Genomic DNA, 26,435 nt, shown 5'->3' with positions numbered 1-26,435 from the left:
ATTTGTGTAGGGACTCCTCCAGTGGTATTGAGATGTTAACACCTGCCTCCCTGTGGGTGAACTGAATTAGAAAGAGTAGGGTCGCCCTGCCTCAATTCTCCGACCGCTTACGCTTGAACCTGAACTGCAGGTACACACACTAGGGGTAAAGATGAAGAGTGTGGGTTTTGAGAATTAAAGGGACGATATAGTATTAGTTGAGATGGAGATTTAGGTTTTAACTTTTGCAAGATAATTTTAAACCATTTATATGAAATATTAAAGAGCATGTTTAAAATCTAAGAGGAATAAAAAGTTTTTTTTGACTAAAATCACTTTTTGAAATGGCTGAGATATCGAAAAAGAAAATAAAACAAAGAGGTCCTAATAAAAGGTGAGTCCCATCTTTTATTAGGACCTCTTTGTTATTAGATATATATCTCAGCCTTTTCAAAAACCGATTTTCTTCAAATTAACTTCTGATTCCTTGTATAATTGTGTGCTCTTCAATATTTCAGATAAATGGTTTCTAATTATCATGCAAAATGTTAAAATGTGAATCTCCATCTCAACCAAAACTATACCATCCCTTTAAAGGCATGTTGAGGGAGGCAGGAGAGAGAACCGATGGTGCAGCTCTTACCCATGGTCTTGTCATTAGTAGTCCTCATTGGGACTAGCCTACGGTGTCTATCTATGTGGCTTGCGATAAATTCCAAAGGTTGCAGTGCCCGCACTTCTGCAAATATTATCATTTTGATTGCTCTGCTATGGTTCCTTGGCAACTGTGGAATTTTTCTCATTATGGACGAGGTTTTCCCCTTTTTTTTTCTCTCTCTCTCTCTCCATGTCTTTTTAGTTTTGCCTGTCATCGAGGCCTTTGTGTCTCTTATTTGGTGAGGACAAAAGGATGATAAATATTGATGTGGCCATATTCTTATAGATGAAACTCAAACAGGTGCCCCCCCCCCATAGTAATCTCCATGGGACATGGCAAGGATTCTTTAAAAAATAATAATGATAATAATAATTCATACGATTTGGTCTTGACATAAGACTACTGAGGTATATCAGATTTAAAGAAAACATGATCTTTGACTGGACAGCTCGAATTGAGGCTAGTGAGGGAGACTGTTTGTGTGATAATGATATTATAGATTATTTTGTGAATTATTTGTAATAAGATAAAAATGATATAGGGTAAAGTTTGGAAATTTAAAGTAATTTTAGGAATAAAGATTTGGCATAGATATTCGTAGGGGAATGATAAACCCCAAATAAATTCAAACAACAACAACAACAACATTTACAGGGGCCGAGCTGACAGTAAACATTAGAGTCAACATTCAATCACCTCGTCTTTTTTATCTTTGTGAGATGAAAATTTGGTGTTGATTTACATAAACCATGTATTTTGGTGCAAGGTTTCATCCAGTAAATGATGGGACCCTTCTGCTCTTTAGATCCTTACTATAGCCTGCTAGTACATACATATAAAGCTTCTTGTCAAAATCAAACTGTGTTCCAGAGAGGATGGAGACAAAGTTGTTGTAATGTGTAACCACATGCTATATTCATTCAGACTGAGCAAATAAATACTGTAAAAGAAAGAAAAAATCATTGAAAAAGCATCATGGCCAGGTCGGTATTAAACTAACTGGACCTATTGAAATTCCTTTGTTTTATGTATACATCATGACATTTGAAGCTGTATGTATCTTCCAACCATTTTTTTTTTCTTTAAAATAAAAAGTTGTTTTTTTTTTTAAAACTTATTGTCAGTACTTAAGTCAAACTGAATGTTTATCATTCTTTCTGTAACTCACCATCATAAAGTACTGCCACCTCTGGATCACATATGTATTTGTGTAAAGTTCCATGCTGTTCTCATATTCTTATAAGTGATATGCCTGTATATATTCAAACTCCCCATTTTCCTAACCTATTGATCCTAATTCCCTCTGATCAATTTTTCTTTGACATCAAAATTATAAGAAACATAGTCATGCCATTGCAAATATAAACATGGGCATATATACTATCCAAGTCTTCCAGTACAATGCATACATTTTATCATTCAATACAGTGCATTAGAGTATAGGCCTACATGTACCTTCTTGACACATAGATAGTGTGTAGATAGTGTATGTGTGTGTGTTGTAGTGTATTATGTACATGTGTATTGGTGTGTGTTTATTATGTGTATGTGGTTAACCTTCTTGATGACAACACACTTCCTCATCCACGCCACCTCAATACATCTTGATATGCCGTTAGTGCGCCCAACATCTGCCCTGCTAGCTTTCATGGGCGATTATCATGTTCTGATCGACTGAACACCCTTTGGCTCGTGTTGCTTTGCTATCGTTGGAGTACACCCTTACAGCTGTACGTCTGATACACAAATGTCAGTGATCCCATGTAGTGGTGAATGTTGTATACATTTATGTGTAGCATTTTAGGCATTATAAAATCTCGAGTAAATTACTATGGTAGTTATCTTGCACTAATGACCAAGCTGAAATAACTGGCCTTTAAGATAATGACTTTGTAATGAGTAAAATATAATGCTCTGATATTCATGAGAGCTGAATGCATGTGTACTAAACCAGCTTCTTTCATGTTTTTTTTTCCATGTTTCCAAAAAGTAGCATATATTTCCAGCATATTGCTCATTAGCAAAAATTGTGTGATTAATATAATTGCATCACTTCGCGAACTGTACATGTACAAGTAGGCCTACATGTGATAGCCATGAAGTGCTTCGCCTAATTACCATTATCACTATCACCATTAGGTGCTTGGAATAGCTACTTGATCACCATAATTCCAGTCTATTCAAAGATCCCCAGTAGGGGGCAGTTGTAATTTCTCCGCAATGCTACGCAGAGAAGCGTGCCAGGGAAGTAAAGGGGGGGGGGAGGAAGGGGAGAGAAAACAGAGAAAGAGGGGGAGAGAGTATTAAAGTGAGAGAGCTCTTAGCATGTGGCGTGTGGTCTGAAAAGAAGACAAGCCTGTGCTCCATCCCGGTCCCACTCCCATTCCAAAATAGCTCGTCATTCAAGAAATGTAAATCAAATTTGACGCAGACCATACCTTGTTACAATCGCGTGCCCCCGGGGGCGCTATTATGACAGCGATTATTGCCCCTAATGAAGTCCGAAGTGGCTCTCGACACGTGTTCTAACCCCACAGTCAATCACAGTCATGCTGCAGCCCCCTACTGGCTGGAGTTGGTCAATTTTATTGGCGACAAATCGGGATTAGATCGCGGAGATATTTTCACTCCTTTTCCCTTGTGTTTATTTTTGTGAAAACAGATCTGTTGACATGTTTTACAGTAATGTGAAGCATATCAGATGCAAGCATTTTTCTATAGTCTGGCATCATGAGTGAAAAATGCATATTTTGAGATTATAGTAAACAGATATATATGTAGCTATGTACTGATAGTACCATATTAGTAAGGCATTTATCATATGCCATCTATCTGTAATAGGGATACAAGTTAACAAAGAGCTCTGTTAAGTGAATTTTTTTTACACTGTACTTCTAGCACATGAGCCGATATCACGAATTGATCTCCATTCCATTCTGTAGAGATATAATTTTTTTTTCTTCAAATAATGGTTTTGTACTGTATATGCATTTTGTGAGGATTTCATTTTCACAAAGTTTATAAGTCGGGTGCTATTAGCAAATTCAACGACAAATGAAATTACTCTGATCCCAACATGAATGTGATGTGCTCACACATATTTCTCTGTTTGTTATAGTACTCGACGATCACAAATTTAACCACTCGCAAAATCATGGAGAAGTCCTCATTAGACATTACAACTGTCCTCATTTTCTCCATGGGTTGGCAGGAAAACAAGATTTGCAGAAATGGATAATGAATAAAAATTTTGATAGGCCATAGTATATGTATCTTGTGCTGATACACTCTCAGTTTGCAAGGACCCAACAGTCAGCTTCAGTTTGAAAGCTGAAGAGCATCCTAACCAAAGTGCTCGCAGAGACTGCCTCCTCTCTTTCTTCCCATCGCAATCTCGCGATGCCACTCGCCTATTTCTTTGCACCGAGCAATTTCCGACGACCACTCGCTAGCGACGGCGGGGCGGTGTGCGACTGGTATTTGAGATGAACTTGAGCCGTGTTTGTGCACGGATTTCCCTTCTTCGAATAATTCCTACCCCCATCTCACTCCAAGCAAGACTCTCTTCCTATACAATCTCCCCCCCCCCCTCTCCCCACCATCTTCCCTTTATTCTCAGGCTCCTCGGCTTCTGCCGTGTTATGACGTGTGTGTGTGTAGGGGGGGGGGGATCATTGTGCCTGCTTCCAGGGTGGGGCTGCTTGTGGGGGAGGGATCAAGGGGCAAGACATGTCTCAGTCTTGGTCCTGAACAAGTGATGTGGGCACCAGCAATTTCTTGACAACTTTGTTTGCTTCAGCCTGTTTGCAAAAATTAGTTAATTTCGAGGGTTAAGCTGATACCCCCCCCCCCGAAAAAAAAAAGATACTTGTGAGGTAACAAAAGAAAGGTAGACTGTACCAAAGGAAGAATGCATATTACATCAAATGTTGATATGGTTTTGTACAGTACTTAGTACTTTTTTTGGGGGGGGGAGGGGGAGGTTTGGCCTGGGATGGGGATGAGAGGAAGGGAAGGTGATGGGGATTCCAGGGTGTAAGGTCAAAGATGTAGGTTGGGGTACGAGGTAGAAACCAGGTGTACTTCTTGCTCGATGTGAGGAGAGAAAATCTCTGACTGTGATAGCAGACGCTTGCGAAAAATAGTGAGAGGTGAGAGCAGCGCGCATCAACTATCAGACATTGGTCTCATGCCCTTTCTTCCATGAGGGATATCCATGGCAACCCCAAAGCCTGCATAAGGTTGTTTGCTTGAGGCATGCCCTAGGCTTGCCGGACCAAGCATGCGAAGTGGTGCGGGCAGAACCAACGTCCCAAATGTGGACACCAAAGTGAGAGAAGCAGGTGGATGGAATTCATTTCACTCATCACAAGACATTTTAGCCAGAAAAAGACAAAACAACAACAACCTAGCACCAAACGAACAAAACCATGGCTTGTTTTGTGAATGTATGCCAGTGATCTGTAGGCAGTAATTGCATCCTGCATGTACTCGAGACATAAGACATTCAATCTTTTTCACAAATTTCTTGCTGAGATGCACCCCCAGAGCAAGGTTTGCCTGCTATGAGGTCTAGCTGGATTAGAATGATGCTCATATTTAATACAATAATAATGATAATAATAATAATAATAATAATAATGATAATAATAATAATAATAATAATAATAATAATGACAATAATGATAATAATAATAATAATAATAATAATAATAATAATAATGTAAATAATAATGATAATAATAATGATAATAATAATGCTGATGATGATGATGATAATGATGATGATGATAATGATGAGGATGATGATAATAATAATAATAATAATAATAATAATAATAATAATAATAATAATAATAATAATAATAATAATAATGATAATAATAATGATAATAATAATAAATGATAATCATAATTGCATTCATATGGTGCTTTTTACTGGTGTTTCTAATCTTGGTGTAATTTCAGACCACCGATGTTCATTCCAGCGTAATAGTTCTCGAATATTTGGAGAGTGAGGTCAAGCATACAACCAAATATGCTGAACTACCCACTGTCTTTCAGATTTGACAGAGTGAGGCTGTCTACCTTTGCATTATATAACATCTATTCTTCTATCGCAACAGTAGCAATTTTCACCATCAATCAGGCCATAGACACCCTGTTTTGCATGATGCTATTTAAATAGAGTGAAGTTCAGACCAAAGTATGAGTGGGACATATATTTGCTCGAGTCCTATTGAACATAGCTGACATATTCTGTGCCTACAGATGGCAATGCATCCCTCTTCCAGGTATAGCAATGAAGGAAAATATTGGTCAGTGATTTAGACGTTGCTCACTCGTCAGTCTTTGCTTGTTTCGTTCATCTGTAGACGAGGCTCGCTGAAAAGTTCAGGTAAGATTATGGAATGACTTTTTGCCGGAACATATATTGGATGAAAAGATATGAGTTGATATCTGTAATGGAGGACGGGATCAGAAAAAGGAGGTTGGAAGAAAAAAAAAGGCAGGGAGGGATGGCAGGTGAAAAAAAAAGCGTAGAGATGAGAAAAGCATGGGATCCTGCAAAACTGCTTGGATTAGACTGGAAGGCAAAAGAGGAAATCATCTTAACAGTGATGTAAGCCCCTTCTGCCCCGACGTGGTGGCAGCGTGTACTGCATGACAAGATGAATGAAAAAGGCATGCTGCGGTCCTAGAGCTCGGGAATCAACCAATTGCCGGAAGCACTGTTCAGCTGTATTGGGGGAGTGTGTTAGTACCCACCGTAGCCTCGGCGTGTTGGGAAATTTTCCCAGTGTGGATCAGGGTTAATGAAACACACAGGGCCCAGTCCCACTTTTACCCCCCTCCCCCACCTAATATCCCAAGGAGTCGAAGTCTTGAGATGTTTATAGTTGAAGCAGCCCCGCAGCCATTGAATCTCAGAGACATCAATGAATGAATAAGTTGGCTCGGTGCAGTCGGGGAATTGAAGAAGGAAAGTGCGGATGGATCGGCGCTTTGTGCAAGAACCTGGAGAAATATGACAGTTCGATCGTACGGGAGAAGACGGATCCGTCTCTCTCCCTCCCCTCCTGTTTAAAGGGTATGACTTGACAGCAGAGTCTGAAAATCAAATGAGTGGCAGGAGTATGATGATTTCAAAATACTTGAGACTTAGGTAGATCAGGCAAGCTTGAATATATTGATGTGGATGCACTCGTGATGGGTTACATCTCGTGTCAAGATTGATGGAGTACAAAGCATTGACATATCTTTTATAGAGATCTTTTCCATTTGTGTCAGGGTAGGCATCTGTACCACAGAAGCACTTTGCACTGAATTGACATTGTAGGGTAGCATGTCCGTCACCGACTTTCCTCATTTATTGCATCTTCTTATAAACAGTTATGTAATATAGGACAACAAAAGATGTTCCCATACATCTGTATGGCGAGGTATTCATGAAGATTCCGTAAATACAAGGGGAAAAGGGTTTACGTTCAGAACAATACCGACTGGTATTCTTGCCTAGCATTTCAGTGTAGAATTCTGGCAGGATGAAATATGTTATACTGTAAAAGTGGCAATTTTTGAGATATGAAAATTTTTGGGGCATTTCGCGCAACCAAAACCTGGTGTGGATGTAAAAGCACATGAATATTTATGCTTGTTATATGTACCACTATGTAATATCTTGATTCTGCGGAATTAAAAACACGCAAAATTTGTCTTACTTGGCAGAGCGTGAAAAATTACTTGCGCCAAAATATCCACTTGTACAGTAGTTCCTTGCGTATCATTTATTGAACCAAATGATGAGAAAAGGTTTCAGTTATTATTCTTTTGACTGGGCTGTGATATGGAGGACGTCCAAAAAAAACTGCCTTCCTTGGACCTTGTTGCACATGCCCTTGATGGATGGTATGTCTTCCTGGCTCAGGCAATATAATCTAATATTGTGTATGTGTCCCCGGGGCTGCCTAATTGTACAATTGTACCTTTGTGCAATTTTCTCTAATGCATATTGTGCTGATTATATCTCAAGGTGTTCAGGTTTGCGACCGGCTCAGTACACATGGATGTTTTGATCGATACACAAAATCCAGCACAAGCTATCAGTTATTAGTAAAGTAATATGTAAAGACTATACGGGCGCAGAATTATACATCATTGTCAAGTGCTTAGTTTAGATCCTCTTTGGTATTAAAACTAGACGAGCACTTCTTAAGAGCTGTCCTTTCTGTGTGAGGTGAGTACCGGTACTCTTCATATTTTTCCACAATTAAACCTGGCTTTAGGAGGATGCAAAATTTTCAAGCTGACATCTAGCTGTAACCAGTTGAAGTGCATTATGTGTCTGGAGGCGACGGGAGGGTGAAGGAAAGACTGGCAAGAAAGGACGGAAACGACAACAAAACTTGGAGGGGAGCATTTTTGTGCCTGGGCAATTTTTGTTTATGAGAAATTTCACACATCTTGCAGCAAGAGTCAAACCTTGGTCTGATAAGAGAGGTGTGCGTGGCTTTGTGCAAATTTCAATACGCTCCCCGTGAAGGCCTGAATGTAGACAGCTGCTTTGAAGGGGAACAATTTTTCTATTAAGGTCGCTGCTTTCTTTCTCTCTCTGTTTTGCTTTTGATTTCCTTCTGTTGCTTTCTTTTTTTTATATCTTTTTAAAAGACCGGTACCACCTTGCATGTGCATGTTGTTTTTGATATTTCTCTCCTTGCATTCCATACTGGCTTGTAGGTAACGAACAATGCACCTTTGAGTGCAGGTTTTTCTATGTCTCTGTCAGTATGTGTCAGTGTTCAAATGGTGTGTTTGTGTGAATGTCTGTACTTGTTCGTGTGTATTTGAGAGGACTCTCAATAAAAAAGAAAACATTGATATTTTCTTCTATTTATAATAATCTTGATTTCTTTAAGCGTTTACCCAAGTAGCAAAACAGTGCAAGCTTAAGTGAAGGAAATATGTGTGTAATGTGCAGAGTAAGATTGCTTTTGACAAGCTGTATGTGACTGTTGTAAGCTACACAACAATGTGTTCCCTGTTAGCCCATTGACTGTATTTCTTTAACACAGTTTAAGTAAGCCATCAACTCCAGCCTACAACTGTTCAAAAAAAAAAAAAAAAACTTCTTTGTGGGTTTTCTATCCTGCATTCAATCTTCTTGTCAATTTGTTAAAATGTTTAACCCATTGAAGACTAGTCCTGACTATATTCTGGCAGGTGTCTATGGGAAACGTGTTATAGCAAAATCAGCTCGTTATCAACATGTTTTGATAAGTACCAAGAATGTGGACCTGCTGTACGAGAACATTCAAAACTTATGAACCAGCGGTCTCTAGTTTTAAGATTTTAACTTGCCAGTCAAAAGACTGCAGGGAGAAATACGCACAATGATACACAGAGACAGACAGATGGAATGACGGGCAAGCAAAACAAACAACATACACATAAACGCAAACACACACACGCACACACATACGCACACACACACGTATAGACAGGCACTCATACATAAACTCATTCACTCTGGACCTGGTTTTAGATTATGGATGTGTCTATGGAATATGTTCCTCTTTGCTTTGTAACAATGGGCCTAAAGGACACCCATTGGTACTCATCTAAATTGGCAGAGTCACTGTCAGAGAGCCCGCCCTCAACAAATGTTACCCATTCCAATGCCATTTTGATATATGAGTCACTGTCTACTAAACCATTATCAGCACCTGGGGATGCCTGGTTTGGTGTGTATCTTCAGTTAGCAAATGTGTCTGTATCTGTCCTAGTCCGAATCTATGTACGTGATCAAAAGAGCATTGTAAGCATGTATGCACACATACACACACCCACACACACAAAGGCACACACACTCGTACAAATGTGCTTTGTCAAGCTATACCAGTTGTGGATAGTGTTTTCCATGCTCATTGAGGATAGCCTAAATTACTGCAAATAGCTACACCGTTACTGTTCATTATTGCTGCCATAGAAATTGCGAACTATTACTGGCTGACTTGGCATTCACTGTGCGGTGTTAATTGCTGCCTGTGTGGAAATGCAGTCTTGCCTCAATTAAAACAGCTATAGCAGAATGATGACTGTACAATGGGTACCTACTGCAGAAATGCCAATGTATTCCAATTTCTACTTTTATTTCAGCATCTGTGTGTTTGTGTGTGTGAGAGATAGTGTGTGTTTGTGTGTGTTTTAAGGCAATAAAGCAATTTCTGTTTATATACTCTGCAGTGCTTGTGTAGTTGTAGTCAAGGTTGAGTTGGAATTTTCCCTCCACAAATGGAAGCCCAGTGTAACAGGCATTGTGATTTCTTGTCTACACTTTCTTTTTGTGCGAGCCTATAGGGACCTTCCTCATTGGCTGTGTGAGCTATTAAATAGTCCTTCCTGTCTTCTTTTTTGTTCAAGGAACAATCCCATGGCTTTTGTTGTGAGATAACCGAGCCAGATAATTATACACTGGATAACAATGATGGCATAATTTGAAGGTTTATTGGTTGTCAACAGCATACAATTGTACCTCTGTGGTCTGTGGCAAAACTACAGAAATTTGTTTGCTTATCCGTAATTGTCATCCATAAATCTCAAGGACAGAGAAACTTTGGTATAGATACAGTCATAGTGATCATGGATGAGTGATGGGGGAATGAAAGGTATCTTTGAAATGAGTATTTTACTGTTATTCTCCTAGATAGGTTGATGACATTTTCTTTTGAGTAGAAGCAGGGACCCCAACTCTATCACTTTGAGACCGTATTCACAAAATCTCCCTCTCTCGTGCCCGAGTTTGAATTTCTTTTGCTCTACAATGTAGCTGTGTGTCTCCCGCACAAGTGGTATTTTCTCCCACATAAAATTTGACTTTCTCCCATATTTATTCTGTCATATGTTCAGAATGAGTCTAGGATAGCACCAGAGAGAATCTCTAACCACAGAGCTTAGGTAGAGCTGGACCCCTGCCATAAGGAATATCTCGCTTCACTCTTGTGATGCACAATACGCACACATTGTAATATTACGTGCATGTTTGCATGCAAAGATTCTCCAGTTTGCTGGGGGGGGGGGGGAGGGGGGGATGGGTCCAGGCTGGAGAATCTCTAGTTTCAGAAATGCCTGAGGTTGGAATCTCTACAGAAGTCAGTTTACTAACCTACCAGTTATGGGTATACATTGAGATAGTTCAACATCTTCTGAAGATGTGTGATAGTATCATATGTGACCCTGCACCTCAAAACAAACAAAAAGTCGCCAGACATGAATTCTCAGTTAAGACCATATGCTGAAAGAGCAGACTTTAAGCTTTAAAATGATGTATAACTCAAATCAAATGGACTCTCCTAACCTATCTAAATATTGGAAAGAAAGCACAAACTCAGGAAAAGTGTGAACTGAGAAAAGAGGCTCTGAAGTACAGTTTCTATTCAAGCGCTTAATCGTTACCAAACCGTGCTGGCTGTGCGATGAATGGGACAAAAAACAGGAAGTAAACCACCAGAGTAACAACAATGAAGGGATTATCAGCTTAAACTGAAATTTAATATGCCTCATTAACACATTCTGTCCATAATTGATGCCAACTTTCAAAGCAGTAGCACTATCATTTCAAAAGTTATTAGAGTTGAAAGAGAAGAGTGTGGACAAGGTTTTTCAGAAATGAAAAAGGGATTCTAAAAGCACACCTAATCACTCTATTCTACCAAAAATGTTCGAGATAAACTGCTAAAAAAACACACTTTCCTGCCCGTTTTATGATACCAAATTTTAGCATAACGTAAAAGAAAACCCGCTCTTTCAAAAAATATGAAAAAGTCAAGTTCGGCTAGATTGACCCATTTCACTTATTTTCAGTCCTCATGCAAAATCAGTGTGTGCGACTTTATGTTCGTTTTGAGGTGCACCGTCACATATATGTATAATCCCTATAGTGTGTATGGAAGCAAGAAATTAATATTATGAGAAATACTCATCTATGCTTGAACCAAAATAAAACAGTTTGGATTAGAATTTCATTCACTCCAGGGGCATAAAGTCATATTTGATTTAATGACTTACATGTGACATTTAGATCTAATAGATGATGTTTCAAGTAGATTATATTGATTGAATTCATACAAGCTTTCAATAGTGTGGCCATATAGAAGTGTCATGGATGAGTGTATCTTTATATTGCTGATAGAGAAGCTTATTCATGATGAAGTATGTTTTCATCTATGATTGAGGATTTGATCAACTTATTTTTTGTTTGATGAACTATTTTGCATTGCCATTTTTTAAAAGAATAATTCTGAAACATAAGGATATACAGACATATAACATCCATGTTAAAATTATCCTGAAGACAAGAAACAAGGTGGTCATACTTTGATGTTGCGGAGACCTTAAAGCAAAGAATGATATCAGAGATTTTAGATTCATGCAATATTACCATTGTAGCTACACCATACACTATGATTATACATTTGTGCAATACATGTTGACAAATGAGACTGGAGGGGTAATTGGTTTACTTTGAATTTTATGTCCAAGTTGACGTGACAAGACTCCCACAGAGTTAAAACAATGTGATCTACCTCCTTTGGCTCCTGGAAACAGTGGCTCCCCGGTGTCATTATCCGCCCTGGTGGGTCTAATATCGTGGGAGCCCATCGCCAGCGAGGGCACTGGGGCAGAAAAAACGACTCCAGTCTAACAGTAGTATAACACACACGCACATACATACACACATATCGTCGGCCTTATGCCAAAAGGGTACTAATAGTGTTCAAAGTCTATGGTGTTAAGGGCCTTTTGGCATAAGGCCAACGATATATGAATGTACCGGCTGACCTTGAACTTGGTGTTGTGGCTAGCCAGTTAGTGCAAAATGGAAATATGTTACTTTGTTATTGGATAATGTTCCATGCAAATAATATTACATTGTTGGAGGCATTTTATGTGATGATAGACAGTTTTTATATTTCCACATTCACACCAGTTATTTGTAAAAAACCTTGGAGTTAAACAGAATAGGAGTAGATAGTACATAACAGAAAACAGCAATGCATTGTGTTTGTGTAGAGTGTATGGATCATCATGAAATCAGACCTGTATGTAGCCTATTTCCATAGATGAAAATTATAACCCTGATTTTCTATTTTATTGTTATAGACTTTACATATACTGTGTGTACATTTATGCATGTGTAGATATGTTTGCCAACTTTAACTATTGAATCTCTTTTGCACAGGATGCCATGTTCAAGGATTCACAAGATTCAAATTAACAGCCTTCTTGATACATTTTCATAGGCCTTTACATTACATTTGATGCATCATGCTGTACAAGGATTACTGTCATACCTAATAGGACATCATTTGCTACTTTGATCTACTTCATGTCATCTGAAAGAAGAGGTTCTCGTTCACGAATATGAATGTTAACTGATTTACATATTCATGTATTTTGCAGAGGCGGGAGGAGCAGTACCAGAAGTGGGAGGAGTTTAAGGCCATCCAGCGAGAGGACAAACACGCCTACCTCGAGGAGAAGGTCCTCCTCCAACGCGAGCTGATCCAGGCACAGGACGCCCTCGCTGTCCAACGTCGTCTGGAGACAGATAGGAAACTTGAAGAGGTGAGATGCAGTGCTCGGTCAAAGGGAGCATTAAAGGACTTATGCAATGCAAATGCATAGTGACTTATCACGATTTATAATACCATGATCATCACATGTGTGGCAAAAGGAATATCTAGATATGTGCCATATATTTCATAATAATCTTTCTACCATTTTCTTCAGATTACTTTTATATGCCCATCAAAGAAAAAACAAAACAAAAAAAACCTTCCCAAACCAAGATTTTGTCTGTGACACTATTTGTCAGTCATTGCTATTAGTACTGCATATGATTAACAAATGACATTGGAATACACCTTCCCCTAGACTGGGCATAAACTGAATATTTCATTCCAATGTCTTTCATTAATCATATTAGGAACATAGAAACTTTTATGGCACATGCTCTACTTAGATATGCATATGGTTATGTGAGTGCTGTTGAGGGTGTCATGAATCTATACAAGTCAACATGCATTTCCATTGCCTAGGTCCTTTAAGCTCTGAATCAAGCCAGTCGGCAGCTTTCAGCTGAAAACTGCCTCAACTTCAGTCATTAGCTTAGAAATATGTGCAAAACTAACATTATCTCTCTTGTTCCCATTGTCTTGACAATATTCGTCATCTCTTTTTTTCTTTTTTTTTAAGGTAACTGCTTGTTAATTAAATGTTTATGTTGACTTTTTTTATTGGAGTTTTTCAAAGCAGTCAATGCACACCAGGGGCCCGTTGCATAAAAGTTACAATTATGGAATTCTTGATTTTGATTGGCTGTTGAGTATTGTTCCCATGGTAGTTACCATTGGATGGCAAAGTTACCATAACTGTAACTTTTATGCAATGAGCCCCTGATGTAGTAGACTATTTACTGCAGGTCTTGCCAGTTAGGTTCCATGCAGCTTGTCTGTAAGGATCTGTTGAAGTTAAAGGGAAAGATCAGGAAAGTTTGGAAATACTTGGACAAGTCCATATCCATCTTAGTAACCCCAAGTCCAAGGAGTGCTTGATGCATTTTTCAAGGCTTTATGAGATGTTGCAAAAAAAACATTTGCTGGAGGAGAGTAGTTGTCATATGAGGAAATACAATTAAAAGCAATGTAAATGCTGTCTTAAGGCATTCTTGTGTTTAAATGTGTAGGAGATGAAACTTGTAGGTGTTTGGTATGTGTTTCAAAGGTGTAGTTTAAGTGTCTGCTATCTGCATGATGCAGTGGCTGGTGTATTGTACACTAATTTTCTGTGTAAGATGGTACGTGTCCTACACAGCTATCCAATCCATGTCTGCCATGGTACACCTGCCATTGTCTGTAGTCTGACGTAGCCGAAATCTTGGAATCTCTAATCCCTCGGAAATGCTCCCACCCATGCGGTCGGTGCGCAGTACCAAGTCATTTCATTTCCGAGATGTGTCAAGTAAACAAATCCCTGTGCACTCCTGTCGGCATGACGTAAATAGAACGTCCTGTGTCATTCCCTGAGTCTGCTGGTAGGATGCGAATACAAAATGTAGAAAGGGAAATACATGTATGCCACGTGGGTGTATGCTGTTTAATGCACACAGACAGACCAATACTTTAATACAATGAAATAGGACTTTGTCTGAATGTTGTTGGTCTCAAGTGACTGCAGTTCGGAATCTTTTAGAAATCATGCAGCAAAAAATGATGTAAGTTTATTGGTAGTGGTAATTCATAGGTGTGGTAGTACTGCTTACTAAGAGGTACATGTAGTAATAGTTTAATAATTGTAAGTGTAGTTGTAATCATAATTTGCAAGCTATACAAGTTGGGTTGTGTGCTGTGATAAATCTCAGAGGGTACAAACCCCATTGCTTTATTTAAAAGCTCATTAAGAATAAGAACCAGGAACTGTTGAATATAAAAAAGAGATGAAAATCATCCTTGTTCCTCATTCCAATCAATTTTAAAATGTGACTGGAAGTTTGTTGCTTTGTATGAGTGCAGAGTACTGTATAAGCGGTTATTTTCGCAAGGGTTTAATTTTCACGAATTTCGCAAATCACGATTAGATCATGAATTTAAGAACACGTGAAAATGTCTCCATGCTCTAGGGTAATAGTGCATTTACGTCAGCATCAGCATCAGTTTGCGAAAACAGCATCTCGCGAAAATGTCTATGGTATCATTCGCGAAAATATTTGTACGCAAAAATAACAGCGTATACAGTACTACGCAAGTATCTTAGTTGGCACTGAACTTTACTCAGCTGCAGATGAGATGGCTGTATGTCTGAATGTGACGTGCATTCTTCGGTATACTGTGAAACCAGAAAATTTGTTTGCGTGCATTTTAATTTGGCGAATTTTGCGAGAGCCAAGATTCACAATTTATCAAATAAAGTAAAAGTTCTTGTCTATACACTAGATACATTGAATGCCAGTGGCAATTTGCTAAAAATTCATACCGCGAAGAAGGCCGTCGGCTCAAATTTGCCAAAATTTCATGCTGCAAACATTCATTTGCTTTACAGTATGTTGATTCCTTCCAAGATGCACTTTGTGTTCTTATTGTAGCTCAACATGTTAATTCATTTTGCCAGTGTACAATGTGAGGGTTCAACTCTGTAATGTATGTACATGTGAGCCCTCAGTAGCCTCAATCACTTTGTTTGGTTTTGTTTTATTGCATAATACATTTCCTTTAAAAACAAAAAGTGTGTGTCTGACAGTAACTTTCCCTCTATTCAGATGTATAGTTGTAGCTATCTTTTATACATATTGTCAATTTGAAATCTTGTCTGAAGTGACATTTAGTTACAGCGTCTGCTGTTAATGCCAATAGTGGTAAATGTTCCATGAGTGGAATACTCAGATGGTGGAAGGGAAATTATTTGAGGCTATGTGTAAAGAGAGAGCCCATCACAACTACTGTGGAAAATTAATGTGATTGAGGACCTTATCTCGCTTATAGCCTGGTTCCAACTGGTGGATAGTGTTCAGATTATTGAGTTGATCTAAGCACCAGTTGAAATCAGAGCTGTCGGTGAGAACAGCCCAAGCTGTCGTCGCCATGGCAATGGATTAGAGAGGAAGAGAAAGAAGAGGAGGGGGAGGAGGAGGAGAAGAGTGGTGGTGTGGAGTTCCTTTTCTTCATCATCATAACCATCACCACCATTGTTGCATAATTTACCATGGTGGTACTGTCTTTAACATCATCATCATTATCATCATCATCATCATCATCATCATCATCACCATCATCATCATCATCATCATCATCATCATCATCATCATCATCATCATCATCATCATCACTATACAGCCACCATTCTTACTATCACCACTGTCATTTTTACCTTCATGTAATGAACATCATTATCACACATGCACAATTTCTTCCGTACAAAGTTATGACTTGAATCAGCATTGTCGTGTTTCATCTCTGATTTGTATGCCAAGTCTGCTCTCACCGAAAGCACAAATGACAGATTTCCCTAAACGTCTGATTACCTCAAGCAACCACAAATCTTACGAACAACATTAAGTCTTGAAAGATCTGTCATCAACAAAATGTTAACCTGTCATTCATTTTTTTTTTTTTTTGTGATAAAGGGTTAAGGAATTCCGCATGTAAATTCATCTTCCAGATTAACACAAATCTATTCCAGTTACCAAAGGCTCATTGTTACGCCCAGTTGTATTGCAATAGATTGCAAGATATATGATCTGGTAGGTGCATTACGGGGTACTGAAAACTGCTGACCATTTTGATCAAGTTTGGGGAGTGCTGATATTTCGAAACTGTGTTTGTGAATTCATTGTCCAGTCCTAGCTGGATAAAGTCCAATTTTGGTAATGTGCTGAGCTGGATGTGTCGAGTTTGATGATCTGCTATACTGATTTCAAAACCCATTTTGCTAATGCGGCCCTAATTGCATGTTTGACAGACTATGTCAGCAGCCCGTAATGTCAGACAAGGTAAATATATTATGATTTATTTTTTTCCTTTAGCTGAGCCATGGCATGAGGAGGAATTGTGTGCGTAGGTCCAGTGAGTGCATTACTTCTATTCTATGTCAACTTATATTAACCCCATCAGCACCACTGGCGACTGCACTGCTCAATATGGTAATGGTATACAGAAGTGGTGATCATTAAAGCATTAAACTGATCACAGAGTCCCCTTAGCCTTGCCGTTTCACCGAGTGTGGCATTTGATACACACAGCTTTACAGTATAACGGTATGTAGCTAGCAGTAAACACAGCTAACGGTATACATCTGCATGCAGGCCAAGTAGTTGGATGATTTCCAGTGGGTGAGATCTACAATACTGCTATCTCCTGCTTCAATAAGGCTAAAAATCCCGGAGTGACCCATTTGCTCAGGGCAAACGTAAAGAAGGTTTTTTTTTTCCTCTCTTCTTCTTTCTTTGAGCAAACTGAGATGCAATGGTATCATCATCTAGATGCCTGACAATGAAAACTAATTATTAAGAATAGGAAATTCTTTACATACAGACACACAGACACACACACACATACGCACACATCCTCGTAAGATGTTTTAACCAGGGATATAATAATTTGCTCAAGGTAACTGGGCATATTCCATTATTTGTTTCTGATTTTTGTTCTTTTTTCTTATAAATTGATTGATTGAAATTGAAACTGTAAAAAAAAATAATACTTAATCATTAAGTAAAAAACAGTCTTCGTGTAATATATAGGTGCGTGCGCAACAATTGACAAATTTTCAAATTCAAATTTCTCCGTGTGAATAGTGTAAAAACTTTAAAATTTTAATTGTGGCAAAAATTCAAATAGCCTGCTTGTTTGAAGCAATTTTGGGGCTAAGCTATTTTGTATCTCTCATCAAAGTGTTCTAAAAAGATTGTATTGTCTTGAGGGAGGGGGGGGGGGGGTAATACACATTGGAAAAAGAAAATAACCTGACATCCCTGGAATGTACCCTTTTACTGTGGAAATGTCAAGTTTGGGTTCAACAGTATCTGAACAGAAAATATTTAATGCAACTGCCCACCCCATAGCAAGGAGAAAGAAGAGGAGGTTTGCTTTGGCAATGATACAGTGGCTAACCTCTGCTTTAGTCAAGTGTCCCATGTTTTTGGAGGACATCAACAACATGAGATGAAGCTGTCGCTCTCAAGTAGCAAGTCTCTGAGCTTCTCGTTCGTATTTCCTTGTCTGTCGTGGGTATTGGGCTGTGGTTTTTCTCGGCATCCCATGCCAGGATCATGCTAATTTCGTGCATACAATACAATGCAATGTTATTGGGCATGTCCTTTGTAGTCTTTTTATTTCTCACTTTATTTATGTATCTTTTTTTTTTGGGGGGGGGGGAATTTGCTTTATAAATGTCCCTGGTGCTGTGGTTGTTATCACTGCTTGCTAATGTGTGTGGATTTCTGCAAACAGGATGGGTATTTGAATAACATTCTTAGATCTTTTTCTTCAATAGATTTAACACATGCAAAAAAAAAAGAATAAGTGAGTGCTTGAAATAAAAGAAAACCAACAGAATAGCCCCAAACCTGCAGGAGTTAAAACGTGATTACAACAAATGTACTGTAGATATTGATATGACAATCTTCTCAAGATAAGGGGTACAATCTCAACAATGTTATATCCCAGGGTTTTGAAAACCCAAGCTTACATAGTTTTGATATCAGCTTACTCTAAACTTTATGAAAGACATAAATACACCAATGAAATTGAATACCTATTGTTATCTATTATTGAAAGGAATTCTGGTCCATACCAGAGACTGTCCTACGCTTTCCTAACTGTAAATTGCAAAATTGTTAAGGAACCTAATGTAAGGCGACTGCTTCCGCTCAGAGAAGATGAAATATCAAATTTGATTATCGCATTTCCTCACGCGATGCCAGATATCCTTGCATGAAAGGATGGATATTGATGCAATCCATTTCTTGCGCCAAATATATTCGCAAGTGTTCCCAGCCAGCTCCCCCCCATGCTAAAAATTTCACTAATGAAAGTCTGTCCAGCATCGGTGTGCCTCCTTTTGCACACAGCCAGTGTTTGGCTCCGTCGCCATGGAGATGACCGTCAGGCGTCTGTGTGCAATGTGTGCAGTGTCAATACAGTAACACACAAACCTGTACACTCTCTCTCTCTCTGTTTTTTCCTCTTCTGTTTTCTCCTACTCTTGCATCTGTCTTTTTATCCGCCTACATCTATATAATGATTGTCTTTTTATTTCCTGTCGTTCTTCTTCTTTACCTGATGTAATCATTCTTTCTTTCACTCTTCCTATTTCTTTATACTATTACTATTTGCCTGTTTTATATTCCGGTCTGTCTGTATAAGTCAATTTCTGTTCCCTTTTGTGTTAGCCGTGCCTTTTCTTTATGACGTATATAGTTATTTCATATCATTCACATCCACTTGACATGCAGTCATTGAATTATCTTTTTTTGTCAGCATATATTGCATTTTTTCCCTAAAGATGGGAATACTGTCATTGCAGAGGAATTGGGGAGCTGCCTGTTTTAGCTGGGCTCATTTAGATTGTGGCCATAAATCAACTCAATTGGTCTGACCATAGAGAGCAGTGGCGGCTCTCTGTGGGCTCGTTGAGCACAGTGCTTGGGTTGCGACGTGGCCAAGTGCGCACAGCTACTACTCGCACCGGTAACCAGGTAACGGGATGCTGGCGAGGAGAATTCTGCATCCTGTCTCCGTGCGAGGCATTGTGCCTACGGAGAAGTCATCATTCATCCAGAATGGTGCGTCGTGCCTCCAAAAGATGGAATGATAAACTATGGTGGCCTTTAAAAAAACTCCTGAACACTGGAACAGAGTGCATACCTATATACGTGTATGATTGATCTAGCTAGACATTTTCGGCGAGTTGTGAGAGCATCATTCTTTTTTCTTCTTTTTTTTTTCCGGAGCCAGGTAAAAAGTTGATGAATGGATTTATCGCTGGAATGATTTGGTTGTCGGGGAGTGTGATATCTATTTTTGATATTGTTCCCCCCCCCCCCCCCCCACGATGGCATAGTTCACAGGTGGTGACAGCATAGAGACAAGTCGAGCTCCCATCTACTGTTTTCTGTTGGTGCCTAGAGTCCATGCTAGTCCTCTTCTAGCACCATGAGAAAGCAGTATCTGTGGGCCGCACCTTTCTCCAACCTCCTCCGCATCAGATGGAAGACTTCCAGACCACCAATCTCTCTTCAGCATCACATCGAGATGACTGTGTCCGATATTGCAGTGCATATTTCAAACAACTCTGAGGCCTTGGTGAAGCTCAGAGAGGAACTCCAAAAGATCGTCATTTTATTTGCAATCAGAGAAGAGATTTCTTATTTCATTGCTTAAAAAGAAATAAGGCAAGACTTGAATGTCAAGACCAGCATCCTGACAGTCCTGTATTAATTTGGGACAGAGAAAGATAGAAGAATGTATGTTTTCTTTGCACATACATTAGTAATTGCAGTTTTTGATGACATAGTCTGTATCACGACTTAGTTATTTTATGTGATTTTTGTCATTTGTGTAATCCCAATTCATTAGGTTTTTCAAAGTCACCAAGTTTTGACTATTAATCATTTAATAGATACTTGGTTTTTACTTTCCCCTGTTATTGAAATCATACTGGAGACTCAATATCAATGTTGATATTAGCAGCACAATATATGTTACACCACAAATGTTCCGTGCAAACATGGACAAATTTATGTATGACTGTATCATGTCAGTATTTGCATGTATGTATGTATATATATCTATGTATTTTGACATTGCCACAGTTGACCCATGATTCCTCTTATTTTATACAAATTGTCTGCTTTGAAAGAATATTAATCTGTGAACAAGAGGAAATGTTTGTCTTTTTCTTTTAAAGAGTGAAAGACAGGAATTTAAACCATTGTGATGGTGATTATACATATATTTTGAGAATAAGGCTACAGACATTATTCATCGCAGAAATAGTAATTATGCGCAGTTGACATTTTGCTTGTCTCCCAGGATATGATCAGCAAGGAATATGGATATCACCATATTCCCTGTTGACTGCATATTGCGAGACAAGCGAAAAATCGCTAGCCAGTGATTAAAATTTGATACCTTGACCACTGCCATGCTGTATTTTTAAAGTCCATTGTCACTCTGTGTCATCTATGCATGCCTTCCACTAACATCAAACGTTAAGTTTGAGCATGGACTCGGAGGAAGCTGACTCTGTAAGTGAAATTTGACCGAAGTGCACCGTTTGACACCTTCTGCACCTGTTAGCACACCGTAGCTTCTGTCTCTGGCGGTTAAATGTGTGGCGTGCTTGTACCCCACAACCACACCCACCTTCCTGTTCTTTCCCTCCCTTTACTGATACCCGTGCCCCACCCCATGCCCCACCCCACCCCCTCCATTAACCCTTTGTGTGCTTTGGGTGCTGTCTTTACTTACCCCCACCCCCACCCCCACCCCCACCCCCTCCCTTAAACCCCTTGAATGCTTGGAGTGCTGATTGGCACAAAAGAACCCTTAGGCCCAAATTCACGAAGGTGGTACAAATGAAACCATGGTTTAAACCATGGACAAAAACCATGGAGCGCCAAGTGTCGCATGGAATATTTCGTTACGAAATCAGTCATTTCGTCGATGAAATGATTATTTTGTAACGAAATGATAATTTCGTTAACGAAACGGTCATTTTGTCGACGAAATGACCAATTTCGTAACGAAATATTCCGTGTGACACTTGGCGCTCCGTGGTTTTTGTCCATGGTTTAAACCATGGTTTCATTTGTACCACCTTCGTGAATTCGGGCCTTAGTGTTGTACACACTGTCCAAAGTCTCTGGCACAGAAAGGGTTAAATTCAGTTAATCATCTTTCAGAATTGGCTATGCAATATACACATCTCACCTTATCTTTACCCTGTTTCACAGTTTTTATGCCCCCGCCACGAAGTGGTGCCGGAGGCATTATGTTTTCGGGTTGTCCGTCCGTCCGTCCGTCTGTTCTTCCGTCCGTCCGTAATGAATTTTGTGGACAGCGTAACTAAAAAACCTTTTGATGTATTCTAATGGAACTTGGCATGTATGTGCATTAGGGGGTGAAGTTGTGCCTATTAACTTTTGGGTGCACATGCTCAAGGTCAAAGGTCAAAAGGTCAAAGTCAAATGCTCATAATTTTACTATTTCCCCCATATCTATGCAATGCCAGAAGATATTTTCTTGAAACTTAGTGTGTACATGTATTACCCAATTAAAATTCTCTGGTGAAAGTTTGGGGTCATGAGAGCAAAGGTCAAAGGTCAAAAGGTCAAGTAAAAATGTAAAAATTTCACTTTTTTCTCCATACCTTGGAAATTGTTCAAGGTATCTTCGTGGAACATAGTATATATGCATGTACTGACTGGCAGTGATTATCTAGGGAATTTGGGGTTCATGGGGTCAAAGGTCAAGTGCAACAAATTTTACTATTTCCCTCATATTTATGCACTGCCTGCAGGATTTTTTTTTTTTACTTGGTGTATGCATGTATAACCCAACAGAGATTCTCTGGGAAGTTCTTTTTTTGCCTCGAAGGTCAAAGGTCAAAGATCAAGTGAAAGTGCTGAACTTTACTTCTTCCTCCATATCTCGGAAGTGGCTCAAGTTATCTTGAAACTTAGTACATATTTATGCATGTTCTGCCTGACAGTAATCCTCGTATGAATTTTAGGGTCAAAGGTCAAGGGTTGAAGGCCAGATGAAAATGGTAACAATTTACTATTCAATACAAAAATTGCACTTTTTCTCCATACCTTGAAAAGTACTCAATGCATAAACTTAGGAAAGGGTCAAAGTCAAGTAAAAGTCGTAAAATCCCCAAATACATGCTCTCCCATTCATCCAATTAAACCTAGGTCAAGGAAGATGAACATTCAACACATTTGTGACAAACATGTCATTTTAATATTTTGCCAATTTTGTGAAAATGTAATCACACATTGTCCACATGTACTGCAGACCTATTTGGAGAATCATGCATTATGGCGGAGGCATACCAGTCGCCATAGCGATATTTCTAGTTGATTATATTTTCTTATATTAAACTCAAATGTATTTGTTTGAATGATTTTTATTCCTTGCTGGATTTTTTTTCTTCTTTGCCTATTCCTGTGTGCTTTATCTTTGTGAATCTCACACTGAAAAACTACTTATCACGTATAGAAGTGTTCATTCAGAATTTTCTCTTTTGGATGCAGTATCTGACAGTTGACTATTGACTTGCACAGTTTCCATTTTTTTTCTCCTTATACATCTACTTTGAAATGTAGGACAAGAATGTACTCTCCTCTATTTCCCCAATATAACAGCACACACAAAAAAAATTTGTATAATATTTGAAGATCTTCATTTCTCACCTATTAGAAATGATTGAGTGAAGTATTATCTAGAGCTGTGTCTTGACTGTGGTGGTATATGATGCTATCATACTCTTGCAATGTGTTCATAGATCATGTTGCACACTGCATAGTGCTCTTTAATACCTATTCTGGGCACATTGTTTTGAGTGTTTACTTGCTCTGTGCACAAGCACGCATTTTAATGGGATATGGGAGAAATATTTGAGTATTTTGTTAGAGAGCAGATAGTCCAAGCCATGGAATCAAATGTAAAGCTAGAAAAAAAAGTTTGTGAAGGATGTGTACAGAAAAAAAAACCAACAACAAACAAAAATAAACTATGAAGAAATATGTCCATCAATACTTTTGATTGTCATCAGAATTTCTGTGAGCCAAGTATCTTATTTCCATTTACCATTCATGTCTTCCCAATGCATGACTATATCATGGAAATGCTTCTGGATTTGAAATATCGTGCGTATTGGAGTAATTTCATGATTACTTCAGGCAAGAAAAAAAAGACATATTTCTAGTGAATACACTCCTCATTTGTAGTTTCGAATCTAATTTCTTTGCCTCTCGATACTGACAAATACTGCAATGACAGTGATGAAATTAATTCTTAGTATCAAACTAATTAGTTCATAGCAGGGCATTGTTATGAAAGCATCATGCAGAGAGGGAGATAACAATCCTACAGTTACTACGTAATTACGAAACATTTTTTTTTCTTCTGTGCTATACCACCACTAATCAACCATCCTCCCAGCAGCATTACACATGCATGTCTTTGCCATAAATTGATGAGACTGTAACAGAATCGTATGTTTTTTAGTGAATAGATATGCTGAATGAGAAGAGAGAAGTGAGGCAATTGTGAATAGGGCATGGGGGGGGGGGGGGAGAAGAGCTGAGAGAAGAATGTAACAGCATGTGACAGCCACATAATCATCAGAGTCACCCTACTGTTTGAGAAATGAGATTGTTGTACCAAAGAAGGAAAGAAAGATCAATATGAGCATTTGGTACATGTATATGTATGCGTATCATCGGCTGAGAACGAGAAGGGCGCTATCAGGTTCTAAGATTTGAGAGTTAAAAAAAAACAAAAACGAAACAATCAATTTCAATGAAATAAAAAGTTTATTTTGTAAAAAGTAGGTAGATATTTAAGCATTGTTTTGAATATCGAGTAAAATAGCACCTTTGTGGTTTTGATTTGTGACATTTTACTGAACACAAAAATAATTCAAAATTGACACTATAATGTAGAGGAGATTAAGCTCTACAATGCCATACCAATAATTCAATAACCCCCCCCCCCCAAAAAAAAAAAAATTAAAAAAATTAAAAAAATGTGATAACGGTCTTCTCATTCTTAGCCAATGATATATATATATATATATATATATATATATATATATATATATATATATATATATATATATATATATATATATATATATAAATGTAAGGAATATACAATGAAAAGAAATATGTCATGTTTATTGGAACAGTTCTAGAAAGAAAGAGAGAGAATGAGAAAGATTAAATGATAGTAAAGGTGAACAAAATGGACAGATAGGTAGATAGAGAGACAAAGACAATGAGGAGGGAGAGATGGTAGAGATGAATCAATAGATCTAGACAAAGAATAAGAGAGATAGAGAGGAATAGGGAGAGATGATGGTAAAAAGTAAAAAAGAAATACTTTATAGAAAGATAAACAGGGAATTTTTGAGAGAAGGAAGAGCTGATACAGATTAGAAATAAATAGAAATATAGCTGGCAGACAGAAAGAAAGACAGTCAGACTGACAGAGATAGATAAATAGATAGATAGATAGATAGATAGATAGATAGATAGATAGAGAAATAGATAGATTGATATATAGATAGATATATAGAGAAATAGATAGAATAGATAGATAATAGATTGGTAGATAGATAGATTGATAGATAAGTAGATAGGTAGATAGATAGATAGATAGATAGAGATATATATAGATAGAGAGAGAAAGAGATAGAGCAGAGAGACAGGGGAGAGAAGATGGGCAATAGCTTGATTAAAAAAAAGGTCAATACTCCCAGGTCTGTGTTGTGAGGCTCCGTGCGTTGTTCATGACTCTTCAAATGTCATTTTAATTGGCTGTGCCAGAGGGAAAGTTTGATCAATGCAAGACAGAGGAGACCGCTAATGCGGCAGACCCAGCTCAACAAAGGAACCTGTTAACCCTCTGACTACCGGTAGAGACTCCTGGCATGCTCCCACCTAATATCATGGAGACATTGTGACATCTAGAATAGAAACACTTGCTGGTACCGCAGTGTGTGAATGTTGCAAATTACCTTTTTATAGATAACCACAGAATTCCCATATTACTATGCCTCAGTAAATAGGTTTCAAGAACCAACACTGGATCAATGTCATACTTTTCAAGGCAAGGAAGTAAGATAGAAAGTGAAACAGAATGTGAGATATACACCAAGACTGCAAAGATTCAGTAGAACCTGTTCATGTACTCTAGAAGTGTAATTGACCAGTGTTTGTATTGCTGTAAAATATGCTGCATGCAAGGCAGTGTTGATTTGTGTATGGTAGTGGAGAATTTTCTTTCATGACCAAATTTAAAAAAAAAATTGTGGGAGTGGTAGAGAGTGTTATACTCGGCCTGCTCCCAATTTATCAATGGCACGAGTTGACAAATTTGTGTGATTAGATTACGGCAGAAACGTCAAATCGCCTTTGTGATCGACCCAAATGAGAGAGGGGTTTAGAGCGAGGTGGGCAGACCTGACAGAAATTTTGTGAAACGCCATTTTCCAATTTGCCAGCAATTTTGGG

At 38.4% G+C, this 26,435-nt stretch overlaps 1 protein-coding gene across 1 annotated transcript in view; it reads left to right on the top strand.

Annotated features, from left to right (window-relative positions):
• The window catches only part of LOC139718660 (uncharacterized), a 132,409-nt gene that overhangs the window by 97,382 nt on the left and 8,592 nt on the right, over window positions 1-26,435 (top strand). The window contains exon 4 of the mRNA XM_071630118.1: window positions 13,097-13,261. Within this exon, the coding sequence (XP_071486219.1) occupies window positions 13,097-13,261 (165 nt within the window). The remainder of the gene's footprint in view (window positions 1-13,096; window positions 13,262-26,435) is intronic.

Source organism: Diadema antillarum, unplaced genomic scaffold, assembly GCF_040938485.1.
Source record: "Diadema antillarum isolate AM-2024a unplaced genomic scaffold, OU_Dant_1.0 scf00000098, whole genome shotgun sequence".
Lineage (NCBI taxonomy): Eukaryota > Metazoa > Echinodermata > Echinoidea > Diadematoida > Diadematidae > Diadema > Diadema antillarum.
This window is presented reverse-complemented; position numbering and strand designations above follow the sequence as displayed.